General features: G+C 39.4%; 1 protein-coding gene across 2 annotated transcripts in view; it reads left to right on the forward strand.

The window, feature by feature from the left end:
• KCNJ3 (potassium inwardly rectifying channel subfamily J member 3) overlaps window positions 1-16,915 on the forward strand; it is a 274,595-nt gene that overhangs the window by 119,069 nt on the left and 138,611 nt on the right. Inside the window, exon 3 of one of the 2 annotated variants that reach the window (XM_073545643.1) lies at window positions 4,738-6,102. The exons of the other annotated variant lie outside the window; for it this stretch is intronic. Within the exon in view, the coding sequence (XP_073401744.1) occupies window positions 4,738-4,802 (65 nt within the window). The 3' untranslated portion in view covers window positions 4,803-6,102. Of the gene's footprint in view, window positions 1-4,737; window positions 6,103-16,915 lie in introns of those variants that run through there. 2 annotated transcript variants of the gene reach the window in all.

Below are 16,915 nucleotides of genomic sequence, written 5' to 3' on the forward strand. Positions count from 1 at the left end.
ATCGTTCGTCCGGCAGCTGTTTCCCATGACTCCTCCGTACATTCAAGCACTCGCTCTGCTGAGAGCACTAGTGTTCTCTATGGAAAAGCCAGTGCCACACATCTTTGGCAGTGGCTTACCTCTGTATCGGCAAATTGGCCAATATTAGTCCAATGTGCATTGGAGCCTTAATATACTTAAAGGGGTTGTCCAGGATTTTAACATTGATCCTTAGGATAGGTCATCAATGTCTGATCAGTGATGGTGCGACACCTCTTATCTCCGCCAATTGGCTGCTCCAGGAGTCGGCGGAGATGAGATAACTGCTCAGTTACGGAACTGCACAATGCAGTTCCTTTGACGGAACATCGGCACATCCACCCCCTATTGAGTTGAATAGGGGGCAGATATGCAATATGACTGCTGTGCTGTGCTGTGCAGTTCCGCAACTGAAAAGTTCCATCCCTCGCCAACATGATGAACAGCTGTTCGGTGGGGTTGCTGGGTGTCACATCCTCACCGATCAGACATTAATAACCTATCCTAACGAAAGGACATTAATGTTAAAGACTCGGAAAATTCCTTGAAATAGTCCCAAAGATTCTAGACCTCCAGATTTGTCCACATCCATCCCAACTCATTTTCCTCTTGTCTTTCACATTATGTGTTCCTTAGGGATCAGTTGCCTGCAATGTTTTTTTAATCCTGAAGAATCCTGTTATGTTCATATGAAATGAGTCACATACTATATGAATCAGTCATTTCTATATTTGGCCCTTTGGGATAACTGTACTCACAGCATTATCCCCTCATCTCTTCTAAAAATGCTAGCTCAAGCAATTATTATGTCTTTCTGCCGCATTGTGTGTGACCTACTAATGAAGAAAATGACCGCTATGCAATCCATAAACTCAACCACTCAACTAATTCAATGATCTTCTCATTCCTCAAATGCCACCCCTCCATGTCAGAGGTTTCATTGATATCCTGTTACATAGAGAATTTAAATTACGATCCCTACCCTGGCCTACAAAGCCCTTATTGATGCTTTTACTGTCTCATTTCCTCACTTATTATCTCCAGGTCCCACTCTAACACTAGTCATACATTTCAAATAGCTGTTGGCTGTCAGCTTCTGCTTCCATTTTCTGTCGTCAAAACAAGCACTATTTTCTCGGATGAGTGTGCATGGGTTCTTCTTAGTGAAAGAGTAGTGAGAGACTACGAGATACCGCTGATGGCAACTTAAACGAAAGAGCATTGAAATGCAATATACCAACCCTTCTATTCCGCAACATACTGTATGCCATTGAAGAAGATTCGGGATTCCACATGCACATTGGCAGGTCAGGCTGACCTATCAAAATTGCTGGGTTTGGCTGACGGCATGTGCCTTCAAGTCTCCAAAGGGGTTGTTCCCCCCATTTGGACATTTACAATATGTTTCACCACCTATCCATTCATTCTCCATCTGGATGCGGTGCCTGTCCTTTTAAACATTAGGGAAATTGGAAGATGCCTAGTCTTCAAATATGTACAGTTTCATGGGGTGGAGAACCTGCATCTTCATATTTTAGGTGGCTCTGATGCCACATTGCTACAGCAGGAATTACTTATCTCCATCTAACTTTTGCATTTAAGACAAAGTAAAAATAATTGTAGAAAACTGTAGGGAAACAAAAGCGCACAAGACCATCAGGTGATACCTTTTTAGGTGCAAAGTAAAGTAAAAGGTTGTGTGTAGGCATAACTCCTATGAACACCTGAAAATATCAGCTGCTTCATGGCTGGGGGATGATCTCATCTTGGATAGTTGACCAATTTGGACGATAACTCGATGTGAGGCGTTAATCTTAGTACACAGATGAGTTATATTATTAGCTTTCAACGCTGAACTAGAATCTTTTTCAAGTGAAAAAAAAAAATTGCCAAAGTGGAAAAAGTTGTCCTTCTAATCTAAGTACAATAAAACCTTAAAGGAGATGACCTTACGTTGCAACGTATCACCTTTCCACAGGATGGGCTATACCGTAATTGTCTAATCGCTGGTTGTTTCCACAATGTGACTATGTATATCAGTCCTATTGACTGTCATTTTTATGATCACACACCTATCACTTGTCTTGTAGATAGGTGATACGATAATTTACAATTTTTGGACAATCCCTTCAACACACAAGGCCATTATAGAGATTTGTGCCATGCAGATCAACCATAAGGTGCCCATAGAATTGACTAATTGTCTAATGGTCTTTTCTTCTTCTAGTAGAGAAGACATAGGCACAATAAGGTGGCACATAGCCTGAAATTGCTCCATAATGCAGGCTAGTATTTTGGCCAGTGTCACCAAAGTTTCCGATTTGTGAACCTTGTTCTTACAGCTATTAGGGTAATCAGCTTCTTCTATTGTTGATTTAGCAAAAAACATTACCGGAAAAAGAAAAGAATGTCAAGTTCTTGAGGGCTAAACAAATTCAAAGCCTGAAATAAAATTTTGCTACGTAACTATGATAAACATGATGAATAACCGGGATCTGGAGAAATCTGAGTCATTGTAGGTCAAAATGTAATACGCATACTGTCTTCTCAATCATCTAGTCCAACAATCAGATGCAAATGTTTCAGTTTTGTTTCCAAAACATGACTTTTGGAGATTAAATTCAATTTGTAGAACCATAGAGCCGAACCTTAATTAACCAGAGCTTCCATGAATTCTGTATTCTTATATATTGGCATTTCTTTCACGTAATTTGAAGCGCTTTCAATTATAATTTTTTAAATTAATGTTTGAGTATTGTTATTGTACCATCTGTCCAGATAGATCCAGATAGATGCCTTCTGTCTAAATCACTTTGTATATTAATTGAGCAGATGTTAGCACAATTAACCATCCAAAATAGACTAGTACTAGTACTAATGCTAGCTGGTCCTCAGCTTTGGGAAGATATATGTATCTCTTCTGAACCCTTCACACAATTGAGTCCATGAAGTTGATCAGTTTGGGAATTGTAATAAATATATGAACTCTTAGCTTCCTTACACGGTCAGTCTTTCTTGGCACTGGCCATTCCACTTAGCAGGGTGCAAGAGTTCCATGTTTTTTCCCATTTAACCTCTATTTAGATATCAGGATTTCACTGTTGGGGCCCCTGGATTGCATCTGCAGAGTAGCTACTTAACAGTAAAGGGAACTGGGGAAATATATTAAACTATCCAAGTTAGTAGTGGAGAGATAGTGTCAAAGACAGATTATTGGAACCCAATAATCAAGGAATAATGCAGAGGGTCAATCGGCAGAAAATGTGTTGAACACTCTGACGTCGGGGATACATGGTGACTTAGGCTGTGACACCTGTTGTGTGTCCAAAGTGTACTAGGCTTGATGCTACATCTCAACTCAATATAAGTGAACAAGGTCATAGCCCAAGTTTACTGCAACTGCGACATCACGTGGTTGGACTTCTTACGACTTGCAGTTACACTGCAACCTCACACATTGGTATTGCACTGAGATATAGCATGGACACCTAGAAAACTTTGGTTGTGAGACAGATGTCTTAACCAAAGTCGCTATGTAGCCAGACTTATAGTCACACCAGTTTGAGCATCCATGGACAAATCATCTGCTGGGATGGGTTTTTGGGGATAGGGGATTTTAATAGAGCAGCAGGATAGGGATTGGCAAATATACCAATCAATTGATTGGTTTTCTAACTTACTCCTATGATAAATTGATCAGCCAAACCACCTAATGTTGACAAGTGGGTGCATTATCACCTACTATATTTGTGAGTCGAAACCAAAGTGACTCTATATTTAAAATTCTGTGGACCTACAAAAAAACCCATTGTACTTCTAGACTATTCCTAGACTTGACCAGTCTACAATTTTGACAGGTTTGTGTAATATTTATAGGCTTCTATGCTAACAATTAAAGGTGAGCAAATTTATTTGAGTGGAATTTAATTTTCCTTGAATTTTGCAAAAAAAAAAATGTATTCTCCAGAATGCAGATTTATTTTGTAATTCGCTTTGCACGAATACAACCTCAAATAAGTTCAACGCAAATCACATCAGTGTTTGCAAAATGTAATCCTCGGCAGATCCGCTCATCACTACTAATAATCTCTATCACTGGGAAAGGGGCTGAAGTTTTTCAGTGTCTGGTCCTGTTAAGTTTACAGGGCGACAAGCCGTGAGGGTATCATAAGATAGAAAACTATAAACAATAATGTAGGTTCTCTGATTTGAGCAGTCCCTCATTTTTAGAAGGGTCTCATGGCTATAAGATGATCATAAAGTTCCCTCATACTTGGTCCCCTAGCAATTAGCTGTTAACTATGCATTTAATGCCCCTTTAGCACCACCACAAGGGAAATCAAGCATTTCTCGATGGCCATGTAAGTCGTAGTTGTCTGTGTAAGTCATGAAAGGTCACGTCCCCTCGAAAAGGAGATTCTCTTTGTACCCAAGATCCCAACAAGAGAATCGTCTCTGTCAACTCAGAATTTTTGATCAAGATATAATAAAATATATTTTATAAACAGGAGAACCCTTTTAAAGGTGTTGAACACTTTCTAGTATTTTTTCCAGATGCATTTACTGCAGTAACTCATAGGCTATGTGCACAAGTTACTTTTTTGTTGTGTTATTTCTGCATTTTTTGGATGCAGAGAATACATAGCGTTTTACAGTACCAGAAGAGTGAATGAGATTTATGAAGTCTCATTTATATGTTGCTTATTTTTTGCCTTGCAGATTTGCAGCAGATTCAAATCCGCAGCATGTCAATTCTTACAGGCCCTCACAGTCCTCTGATCTGAACATCATTGAAAATCTGTGCCTAGACCTCAAAATAGCAGTGCATGCAAGACGATCCAGAAATCCCACAGAACTAGAAGAATTTTCCTAAGAAGAATGGATGAAAATCCTTCAAATAAGAATTGAAAGACGCTTGGCTGGCTTACAAAAAGCGTTTACAAGCTGTGATTCTTTCAAAAGGGGGAGCAACTAAGTACTAACCAAAGGTTCCCAAACTAGGGTCCCAAACTTTTGCACAGACCCATTTTCCTTTTGGTAATTTTTTTTTCTCCCAGAAGTGCTGATGTACTCTTTTCAAAAGTGACATCTACTCTCTTCGCTGCTGATGGACGGGCATGTGGTCAGTTCGGTCCATCAAGAGACTGAATGGAACAGCACTGAACATATCACTGCACATGTGCTGATTTTTAATGTAGCATGCAATTCAATGGAGGCTACTCTTGGATGGGTCGAGTCAGATGCCCCTCCATTGGGTGCTATGTTCTGCTCCTTCTAGGAACACCATTAAGAGGAAAGCAATGCTAGCCATCAGATACGTTCACACATGATGCTATGCTGTCAAAATAATGAGGTCTTATTGAGCGTAGGGTGAAATAACCAACTAGTATTATGGCTATATTACATCACTAATTAAAATAATTGACATATAAAATGAGTTCTAAAAATACAGTCCGTGACCACTGATGGGGTTTGCTGTCTAACTAACATGATCTGTGTTTTGCGGATAATGATGAGAGATGGCCAAACCTCTGAGTCGTGTTGCAGACATGAAAATACAATACTGGCATCAGTATCCCTTATGGTTTTTGGCAGCGCTAATAAATTCTGTTCTACAGTCAGCAATTAAATGTTTCAATAAAACACTAAGAGCCCGATGCATTATTGTATTTGTGGCTTTTTATGGCAATTTTTGGCTATTTTTTCTTGTTTTTCACTGATGCCTTCTTTTAATTTGCAATTTAAAAAAAAAAAAGTCTGCTAGATATTTATTTGATTGCCTGTTGATGTTTTTTTGTGTTTTTTTATGTTCAGTATTGTGGGGTTTTCAGCTATTTAAAACAGTTGACATGTGTCGAGAAAGATGTGGGCTCAACGCAGGAGCCCACACCAAAGGGAGGGTGTCTGACATCGGCGTACTATTACGCCCGATATTGGAAAGGGGTTAAAAAGTCACGATTTCTATAAAGGCTTTTAAGAGTCTTTGCAAAGTCTTACTGCTTGCATCTATGTATGTATACACATATTCTTGTACAATATATATATAAGCATTGGCACCCTTGAAATTGTTCCAGAAAATTAAGTATTTCTCCCAAAAAATTATTGCAATTACACATGTTTTGTTATACACATTAATTTCTTTTGTGTGTATTGGAACAACACACAAATGAGTAAAAAAAAGGCAAATCGGACATCATTTCAAACTTAATCCCAAAAATGAGCCTTACAAAATTGTTGGCACCTTTACAATAATGTTGGCAAACAACTTTGTTTCAAGCATGAGATGCTCATTCAAAATCACCTGTCGCAAGTAACAGGTGTGGTCAATATGAAAATCACACCTGAAACCAGATAAAAAGGTGAAACTTAATCTTTGCATTGTGTGTCTGTGTGTGCCACACTAAGCATGGAATACAGAGAGAGGAGACGAGAACTGTGTGAGGACTTGAGAACCAAAAGTGTTGAAAAATATCAACAAGCTCAAGGTTATAAGTCCATCTCCAGAGATGTTGATGTTCATTTGTTCACTGTGCACAGCATTATCAAGAAGTTTACAACCCATAGCACTGTAACTAATCTCCCTGGATGTGGACGACAGACAAAAACTGATAAAAGTTTGCAACACAGCATAGTCCAAAAACAGAATGAGGCCTACAAAGAAAAGAACACAGTACATACAGTCAGATATGGTGGAGGTTCAAAAATGTTTTTGGGGTTGTTTTGCTGACTCTGTCACTGGGTGCTTTGACTGTGTGCAACTTTAAAGACTACTGAAGGATGTTGGGTCCCAATGTAGCGCCTTGTGCCAGAAAGCTGGGTTTGCATCAAAGGTCATGTGTTTTCCAGCAGGAATGACCCCAAACATACTTCAAGAAACACCTAGAAATAGATGGAAACAAAGCGCTGGAGAGTTCTGAAGTGACAGCAATGAGTCCTGATCTAAATCCCATTGTACACTTGTGGAGAGATCTTAGAATTGCTGTTGGGAGAAGACGCCTTCAAATATGAGAGACCGGGAGCATTTTACAAAAGAAGAGTGGTCCAAAATTCCAATGGAGAGGTGTAAGAAGCTTGTCGATGGTTATAGGATGCGATTAATTTCAGTTATTTAATCCAGATGATGTGCAACCAAATTTTAAATTAGGGGTGCCAACAATTTTATCCTGCCCATTTTGTGGTTTTTCTGAGAAATTATGTCCAATTTGATTTTTTTTCGTGTTGTTCCAATACACACAAATGAAGTAAACATGTGTAAAACAAAGCATGTGCAAGTGCCATAATTTCCTGGGAGAAATGCTTAATTTACTGGAACAATTTCAAGGGTGCCAACACTTTCGGCCATGACTGTACGTGCTATTGTTACCAGGTTTCTACGAGACATTCTGTAATAATCTTTAGAGGTAATCCGTTACTTTATAGAGATCTCACCAGTAGACATTTACATATGGCGATGTACTGTATCACATCCCCATAAGGCAAATACCATTCAATCACCTTCTCTCTGCTGTCAGCATCTTGCTCCGGTTTATCTCCTTGCTCCTGGGCATGTGTTGTCATGGTTAGTTGCTGCACATATTATCTTCTTAGATATAAAAGGAGCAACATATTTCCTTCTGCCTGAGTATGAAACGAGTGTATGACATAATAAAAACACGTCTGTTTTTCTTGAAACAGCGCCACTTATGTCTATAGACTGTAAGTGGTATTGCAACTCAGCGACTATTCACTTGGATTGGAATGAGTTGTAATTCTATCCACAACCAATAAGCGGTAGCAATGCTATTTGTAGGAATAAAAAAAGACCCCACTTTTGTAAACTCATTCATCCCCATTAATATTTTCTTGCTAGGCATTTGCATTCCATGGGATTTATACATCTTTAATAAGCCTTTATTTCAGAAGTTCTTACTCGCTGCTTAAGAGCTGATTCATCATTGCTTTAGAGTCTGTTTTTCTTTGGTGTTTTTTTTAATTTAATGTTGTTTTAAATAAATAATACATTTTATTAATTAATATTACATTCATTATTTTTTTTTAATATAATTTATGCCTTTTTAACATGAACTTTTTTCTCCACCATTGTATTGAAGATTTTTTTTTTTTATTTAAATAATGGTATTGCGGATCAATTACTTTATTTTTTAAAGGTGATGTCTCTGTTGGACACTGTTTTGGTAAGAATAGTTTCCAAATTTAAAGCTGTTCCTAAGCCAATGTGCCCTAGTGCAAAAACTGTTTTTTCCTCTCCTGCATATTTTCTGCAGGTGTGTCTGGCATATTAATCCATAGAAGCAGTCTGTTCTGATTATTATGTTTTTGCTTTGTTTTTTATGTTTTCCCACTTTTTTGCTGTAAATTTTTTGTATCAATTAAATTATATCCTTATTGATATATTAGGTGTGCACATCCTTATTGCATTGATTCTTTCTTCTCCTATTAACGCCTGTAAATGGACAGCATGAATCAGACACTATTGTAATTGTATGCCCCCCGCTATTCCCAGGCCTTTCCCCTCTGTCAATCTCTGCACTGGCTCCTCATTCCCCAAAGACTCCAGTTCAAAACCCTAATTATGATATACAAAGCCATCCACAACCTGTCTCCTCCATACATCTGTGACCTCGTCTCCCAATACTTACCTGTACGTGACCTCCGATCCTCACAAGATCTTCTTCTCTACTCCCCTCTTATCTCCTCTTCCCACAATCACATACAAGATTTGTCCCATGCATCACCCCTACTGTGGAACTCTCTACCCCAACATATCAAGATCTTGTCAACCATGGGAACCTTCAAAAGGAACCTGAAGACCAACCTCTTCCGACAAGCCTACAACCTGCAGTAACAACCTTTCCACCAAACTTCTGTATGACCAGCTCTGCCCTCACCCACTGTGTCCTCACCTATCCCTTGTTGATTGTGAGCCCTCGCGGGCAGGGTCCTCTCTCCTCCTGTACCAGTCGTGACTTTTATTGTGTAAGATTACTGTACTCGTTTTTATTATTATTATACCCCTCCTGGCATGTTAAACACCATGGAATAAATGGTGCTATAATAATAAATAATAATAATGTTTTTCTTCGAAATGCATTATAGAAAACATAGTGTGAATAGTCTCTGTGCCTTGGTTGACATATCCAAGATCGGACCCTGGCGGCTACTCCCACTCTGATTCCTTTTGACTGACAGATCTCTCTCTGAGTATTGGGGTAAAACTGAATGTGTAAATTGTACACAAAATATTATTCTCCTTGGCTGACTGTTAGTTGGCTGCAAGTTCTGCATGATCCTGAAGAAGTCAGTCTTGGAGAATTCCTACATAGAACATAAAGGTTAATCACCTCCATCTTCGGCTGGTATTCACTTAAAGCCCCACCAGCTTAACTGAGGGGAAGGACTTAGGGGCAAATTCATTAAGGCTAGCATTGTGTAAATCAGTCTTATTTCAGGGGTAAATGGACGTAGATTGTTTCATCGTAGAGAATCGGGCTGATTGTACAAATGACACTCTGATCAGAGTTTGATCAGAGTGTGATCCGGTTCTCTCGAAAGAGAAGATTGAGCAAAAAAATTCTCCATCTTCTAAAATTGGGGCAGAGCTGTCCGACTCTATTGTAAAAATTCCAAAATTTGCTAATTTTTTGTGCAAAAATTTTGACATTTTTCAAAGTGTTTTTCGCCAGAAAATACTTTGATTTAATGGTCCCTTAGTGATTATTTTTCCAACTGAAGATAGACATGGGGGGAGGCTCCTGCTGCAGCCAGTTGTCTCAAGGCCATACAAAAGACAGTAGTAAAGGCACCTTTACATTTAGCGATGCACCAGCGATCCCAACCAACGATATGACCCGGTCAGGATCGCTGGTGCATCGCTAAATGATCGCTAGTGAGCTTCCACACAGGCAGATCTCACAGCGATGCAGCAGCGATACAGCGGACGATACTTACCTTTCAGACGCGGCAATCCTGACGTCCTCCATCCGCGTCCACGCGTCGCTCGTCGGCACCAGCAGGAAGCCCAGCAGGAAGCGCCCAACGAGAAATGGAGCTGCACGATCTCGCGCGATCAGCGATGGCAGGCGGGGAGCCGGTCGGAGGTAAGTATCACACATAGCGATATCGCTGCTGCGTCACCAAATCGGTGATGCTTTAGCGATATTGTTAGCGATATCGCTATGTGTAAAACCCCCTTAAGGAGAAGTAGAAAGAAAGAGGACATAATTGAGCTCCTGAGACTTACAGATTTCTTGACATATTTTTCAGTTTTAATTGTATCATGAAACAAAATATATTAAAAAAAAAAGATGAGATTATTGGAGGAATTGCTCGAATATTTTATAATTATTTAATGTATTTTCTGTATGTAGTGTTCCTTTAATCAGATGGAAATGATGGATTAATTCCATGTAGTGCCCTAACCAGCTGAATTTGCACTATGTTCTGTCGACAGTCAGCTCCACGGGCTCGATGGCGCAACTTTACCAGCACAGTTCTCCGGAGTAATTATCTTGCGCTCACGGAGCATTTACATGACAATAAAGTGATTTCTCGTTCATCATTCCCCCGAACAGCTGACAAACCTCCTGAAACTAAGTGATTTAATGCACATCTTTGATCTTGGGAAACTGCGGTTGTCTGAACGTGCAATTAATTCATTTTAAAGTGTCTTATCAGCATTAGCCTGTCCATTAGCAGAGGTTGCCTTACAAATGCGGAATATTACTGCTCTTCAGGTGACGCTATTGAAGTGTGGCTCAAGGTTCACAAAGGCGGGGAACAATTTCTGTTGTCATGTAGGCAATTATATGGTATTTTCGGCGGCAGGCTACGCCGAAAAGTCACGTCTTTAATATTAGAATCTTAACGCTAAAAAAAAAAAAAAAAATCACATTTCCATTTGCAATTCTTTTAGAAGTCACATCGTTGTTGGGAGATGTAAATCATTTAATGGCAAGGGCTTTATTGTTGTTGCTTAAAATGCCAAGACGGTCCAAAAAAAATTCTCAGATCTGAAAGGTAACTTAAATGAAGGTGGCTGTCAGTTCAGAAGCTCTGCTCTCAAATTCAGGGGGAATCGCAGCCGGTTGTACGAAGAATAAAGAATCCTGTTAATTGATATACTTTGTTGCCAGGGTCTATTGATTTATCATGCTGTTTGGGATTTGACATTCTTTCTGGTTTTGTTCTAAATAGGGCACAAAAAAAAACTTCAACTGGCTAGAAAAATAAGTTGTAAGTAAAGTAGAAAAAACAAAGAGGAAAGAAAACTAACCCAAGTAATTATAGAATATGGAATGTTCATTTATAAACAGCATTTTATTATTTATGGAATTCACCTACATATAATGCTAAGTCACTTTCTAAATATATAGTTACATTCTATTTTATACTCCGGAGTAGTGATGAGCGAATATGTTCGGAAAACGATCGCCAAATCCGAATGTGCTATATTCGTGCCATATTTGTACCACATTGGTGCCGAATTTATGCTTGATGATCGTTTCCGAACATATTTGCTCATCTCTACTCCCATTGACTCCAATTGCTTTCGTCTATGTTCGTCGAAGAGTGCAAATACGGAAGATAGTTATCCAAACCGAACATCGAAATATTCCCTCATCTCTACTCCAGAGCAGCATTCACAATTCTGCAAGTTTCTGAGCTGAAATCTCCCAACATTCCATTTTACACCATACAGAGCTTGCTGTGGAAATTTACATTTTAGGAAACATCATTTCTACGCCTGGTGCGATATAGGAATATGACGTTGGAAAAATTATTCCATTATAGGATCTCCTCTGAGCATTCTGACTAGAGATTGTCGTCTGTTTCCTATGACAACCATTTGTGAGTGTAGTTCTGGACCATAATATTAACGGCGTTGTCTGTTAATATAACATTGATGGCCTAATCTTAGGATAGGTTATCAATGTCTGATTGGTGAGGTTGCGACACCAGGCACCCCCGGTTGATCACCGGTTCCCGATGTTTGCGGCCAGAACTGCTCGGTTATGGAGCTGTACAGCTCCGTCGATGGAAATGTGGCAATATCCAAGTACTGAACATCCTCCCCAATTGATTTGAATAGAGGGCGGTTATGAACTACTTGGCCGTGGCCATTATTCCATTGACGCAGGTGTGCAGCTCCATAGTTGAGCAGTTTTGGCTGCTAACACCAGGAACAGCCAACATAGGCAACAGCTAATCAGCTGGGGTGTTGGGTGTTGCATGCTCACTGATCAGACATTGATGACCTATCCTAGGGCTAGGCCATCGATGTTAAAGTCCCAGACAACCCCTTTAATATACTGAATATAGGAGAACTTGAATGTACCTTTGAACGTATATTAAAGGAATTGTCAGCTGAAAATAAATTATCACATTATCACCCATCCAAACGATAGGTGATAACTTACTGATTCGTGGGGGTCAGTCCGATGAAACCAGAACTAGGAATATTTATCCCTTGTGGGGCACTTTTCCCTTTCTTCCAAAGTTAAGTGGTAGGTCATATTTACAACCACTGCTCCATTCATTCTCTATGGGGCTCGCAGAAAAAAATGGAGTAGAAATAATAGAGCAGAGATTGAGCATGCGCACTGCCACTCCATTCTAATGAAGATAAAAGCGCCCCATTCTGCTGATCATTGCAGGTCCCAGCGATCGAGTCCCTACCAATCAATTAATGATCCCATGGACGACCACTTTGATATACATTTTTCTAAACCTTTGAGGTCTTTAAATACTTTCCCTTTTCAAGTCATGCCCCTCCTTGCTCAATTTCCCATGTACTCAATGTGTGCCTGGTTTGTGGGACTCTGATAATCAACTCTGATGTTACACAAAAGACAAATTCTGGAAGTGCTGTTGTCCAGAAGTTTTCAGTGGTCTTCTTGGTGGTCCTGCATGGATTGCCAACTCCTCTGCAAGCCTAGAAGTTCTTCCATTTTTATGGAATCATCCCTGACATTTTGGGAGCGCTTACAAAATTATGTATTTCACTCTTCTACATTTCAGAGTAGTCCTATAGTTTTGACTTAAGACTTAGTCCATTGGGGTCAAGATGATTAATACGATAGTACTATGTGAACTGATTGCCATCTTGACCTTTTCCATTAGAGAAAAGACTGAGCCAAGATGATAATGAACAATATCAATGTTTGTTAGTCTTGCGCCTGTTCACACGACTCAGTTCTTAATATAGCATTATAGACATTTCCCAGCTCCGATGACCACAATGTCATGCTATTGGGTTTTGTACCTCTATAAATGCTGGTAAACCAAGGGAGAAATCCATTCAATTACAATTGTAGGAAAACTAAATTTGAAAGGAAAAACAAAGAATATCTAGAGCTCTGTCGTCATACTCCACCTACCTCGATAAATTGGATGGCTAATCTAAGAGATATACTCCAGTGCTGACTGTATGGATGTCTCTGGCAAACTGACAAAAATAGATAACGCACTGGAGCAGGTAAATGATTGTAGTTTATTCTTTCATCTTTTGTTAATGCAGCTTGTTAAAGATTTTCTACAATATTATACATGTGAGACTATGTTCATAACAGCTTCTGAGACTCTGAAATACTTCATATTTACCTGGAAAGATAGAGGATCTTGTATTAAAGAAGTTTTCCCCTTTCAACCTTTTTTTAACTAAATTGTCATGGTCATCTTCAAAATAAAAAAAAAATCAGCTGAGGCGCACACATTTTTTGTGTCGAGCTATCTGGCTGCTTGACCCAAGACAAACCCAGCACCAGAGGAAAAAGACTAGAACCCAGAACACCACAAGAAAATGGCGGATAGTCACAAATTAAACAGATTCTAACATGAGGAGTGTGGTAGATCATGGGTGAGTTTTGAAGTAGACCCTACTTTTTCCTCAAGCATGCTTGAGGAAGGAGTAAGTTTTACTCCGAAATGTATTGCAAAAAAATTGGAAGTTTTTCTACTCACCACCTGGATTAACCTTTGTAGAACCTGTAGCAGAAGTGCCCGGTATCCACAACGCTCCTCTTTCCTTTCCTGGGAGGTTTCTTTTGACAAGATGTCTGGAGGAGGTGAAACCATTTAGAAGCTGGAGATTAAATGTGTAGTGGGCAGGTCATGGGCATGACCCGTAATAGGATGTGGACAGTGCCATAACTTTCCTTCTCTTCTGGACGACACTTTCAGAACGTTGGCAAGTATGGCCACTTGAGAACACAGTTTGGCTGCTGCCTACTCAGATCTACGTCTCTATTGCCCAAACATGCAGCCATTCTGCACCTCCAAGGTGTTACCAGGACAAGCCACCAATGTCATAGCTTAATAAATCCACAAAACAAGATCCTCATGTAATTGTAATGACCAAGCTTATAATGAGTCCATGATTTACATTTGTCATTGGATCTCGAACCTCATCTTTTCTTTAGCTCTATTGGGAAATATTTTTCAGTGGGAAATCTAAAGGACATCAATTTAGATAATTGACAACACTATTAGGGTCATCCACATTATCATAATCCATATTTGATGGTGATTGAACATGAATGTCACAGATAGAGGTGAGTGAGTCTATTAAAAAAAATAAATAAATACATTTATGAGTTTCTCCAAAAATTCAAATTTGCTAGAATCTAAAGTTTAGGAATTTGATTTGGATGAATGAAGCAAAATATTTAGCTGGATTCTTTTAAGGGTTGTGATGAATAAGGTAAAAAAATAAAAAAGATTATACTCACTTGTCCTAGGTATATCCATTACCTTTTCTTCCACCGCGAGTTGCTCCACAGGCTTTGAATCGATCATCTGATCAGTCTTCTCTTCGATTTTCGACCACGATGTTCAGGGTCTGGCCAAACATAATGTGACCAAGTGGGACTTGACACACGTCATTGCTGTCAGTAATAATCTTCATGACCCCCGTCATTGGTGTGTGTCGCCTCCCACGTGATCACATGAGAAATTGCCTGCACCAGTAGATCTTGACCTTAGACCAAAGAGAAAGCCGAGCTGAAAACTGTTTTGCTACGTGAGTAGGATCTTTAGGCGGCCAAGGACCAATCGGTATAATGTTTTAATGTCTTTTAACCTTTTCCCTCTTCTGTTTATTAAGCCTTGAGGTGCGGAAAGAGCATCTTTTTCAGGGTGGTTTTAAATCAAACCAGAAAAACATTTTGAAAAAGTAATTTAGAATTTAGAAAACAAGAAAAGATTCACTCTAATAACAACACTACATGAGAGAAGATTTCTGACACTCGATTGGTTAAACTTTATTTTAGCGGAATTCATATAGGAAAGAGGGGAATAAAATGCCATATGGCTTTTTAGCAGCAGTCAGAGGATAATAAACGTCTTTTCGGGGCCGTTTTGAACGATTCTGCAAATTTCAAGAGATTCACTCATCTCTAGTCAAACAAGACATATGGATCGAAAACTGGCCAAAAGATGACATTGTCTTGTATTACGGGGACAGCTTCTGCATGACACACGTCCATGGGAACATTGTTTTTCCTGGATATGATATTTTGCTAATAAGTCTCTAAGGAAACTGATGACATCTCGCAGTGCACCGCCTTCAGGCTCACAGAAATTACGGGGCAAAAGTGCATAGGCTCTAATCCTGCTGTTTTGCTGGCAGCATTGTAGCTGTATACTGTATATAAAGAGGTCACCGTTTTTCTGTAAATATTACAATATTACAAGCACCAATATATATATATGTAACAAGAAGTAAAAACCCTCACAAATATATTCCAGTTCTGTGACCGTGGCATCAGGCTGCCATTTATAAAGGCTAGCCATATCTCCTGCCTGTTTAAGTCAATATTCTTTTCAATAAGGTGTAATGAAGTAGCTATTGTGACTATAGTAAGGGTGTTTATAGAAGCGGAATTAATTGGGTAGTCCACTTTTTCTCTTACTTAAGCGCATATATTTGGGGTTCCAAATCATTTTTACGACTTGTGCACATGACTGTATTATTAATCCGAGTGTGATCTGACAAAAGATCGCATCAGACCAATGTTATTCTATGGGGCCGTGAACATGTCCAATTTATTCCTAGGAGACACTCCGGGAAAAAAAAAATCTCTGCATGCCAGAGTTTGATCCGATATTTAGATCACACTCGGCCATGTAAGTCAATGAGTGCATAGAAAACATCGGACTGAACTCAGATGACATTTGAGTGCAGTCCAATTTCCATGGACTGACACAGTGGTGAAGATAATTTTTTTTCTCCATCTTCTCCTCATCCGCGAGAATTGGATTACACTATGATCACAGGCTGATGAAAGTCTGATCATCGTGTGGTTACCAAAATTGATCCAATTTTATTGGATGATAGAATATATGGCCGTGTGACCCTAGCTTAATAGTGTTGGGGTATGTTACCGGCTAATATTCACAGTATAGGATTTGGTGTTGTAAGGGATGACTGTAATGCTTCCGTGAACAACCCCATGACTAAAAAGCTGGCAGCATCTGGAAGGAAATACATTGATTTTCTCCTGGTAGCCACAGTTTCTGTAAGGCAGCCGGGCATCATTGTAACTCTGTTACCTGCAACAACAGATAAATAGGTGACACGTTTCCTTTAAATAGTGCTTCAAAGTTCTTTTGAGTAAGGAAAATCCTTATACTAATAAGCTTAAAGAAAATTTAACAACTTAAAGGGATTTCCACTATTCGGACAACTCCTTCCGAATCCCTATGTTCCCCCTTGTAAAATAATTACACTTATACTCTTCACAGGTGCCAGAGTTGTTCCAGCAGTGTCAGCATTGGCTCTCTCTGGGATCACATGACATTGTTATGTCATGCGATCCCTGAGGCCAATCAGCCCCGGCTTTATTCTCTTCTCCTATGGATGTAATTGACATTCGGAGGAAGTCAGATGTTGGCTGTTCTC

The sequence above is a fragment of the Dendrobates tinctorius genome, unplaced genomic scaffold, assembly GCF_039654945.1.
Source record: "Dendrobates tinctorius isolate UK_male_01 unplaced genomic scaffold, ASM3965494v1 ptg000143l, whole genome shotgun sequence".
Classification (NCBI taxonomy): domain Eukaryota; kingdom Metazoa; phylum Chordata; class Amphibia; order Anura; family Dendrobatidae; genus Dendrobates; species Dendrobates tinctorius.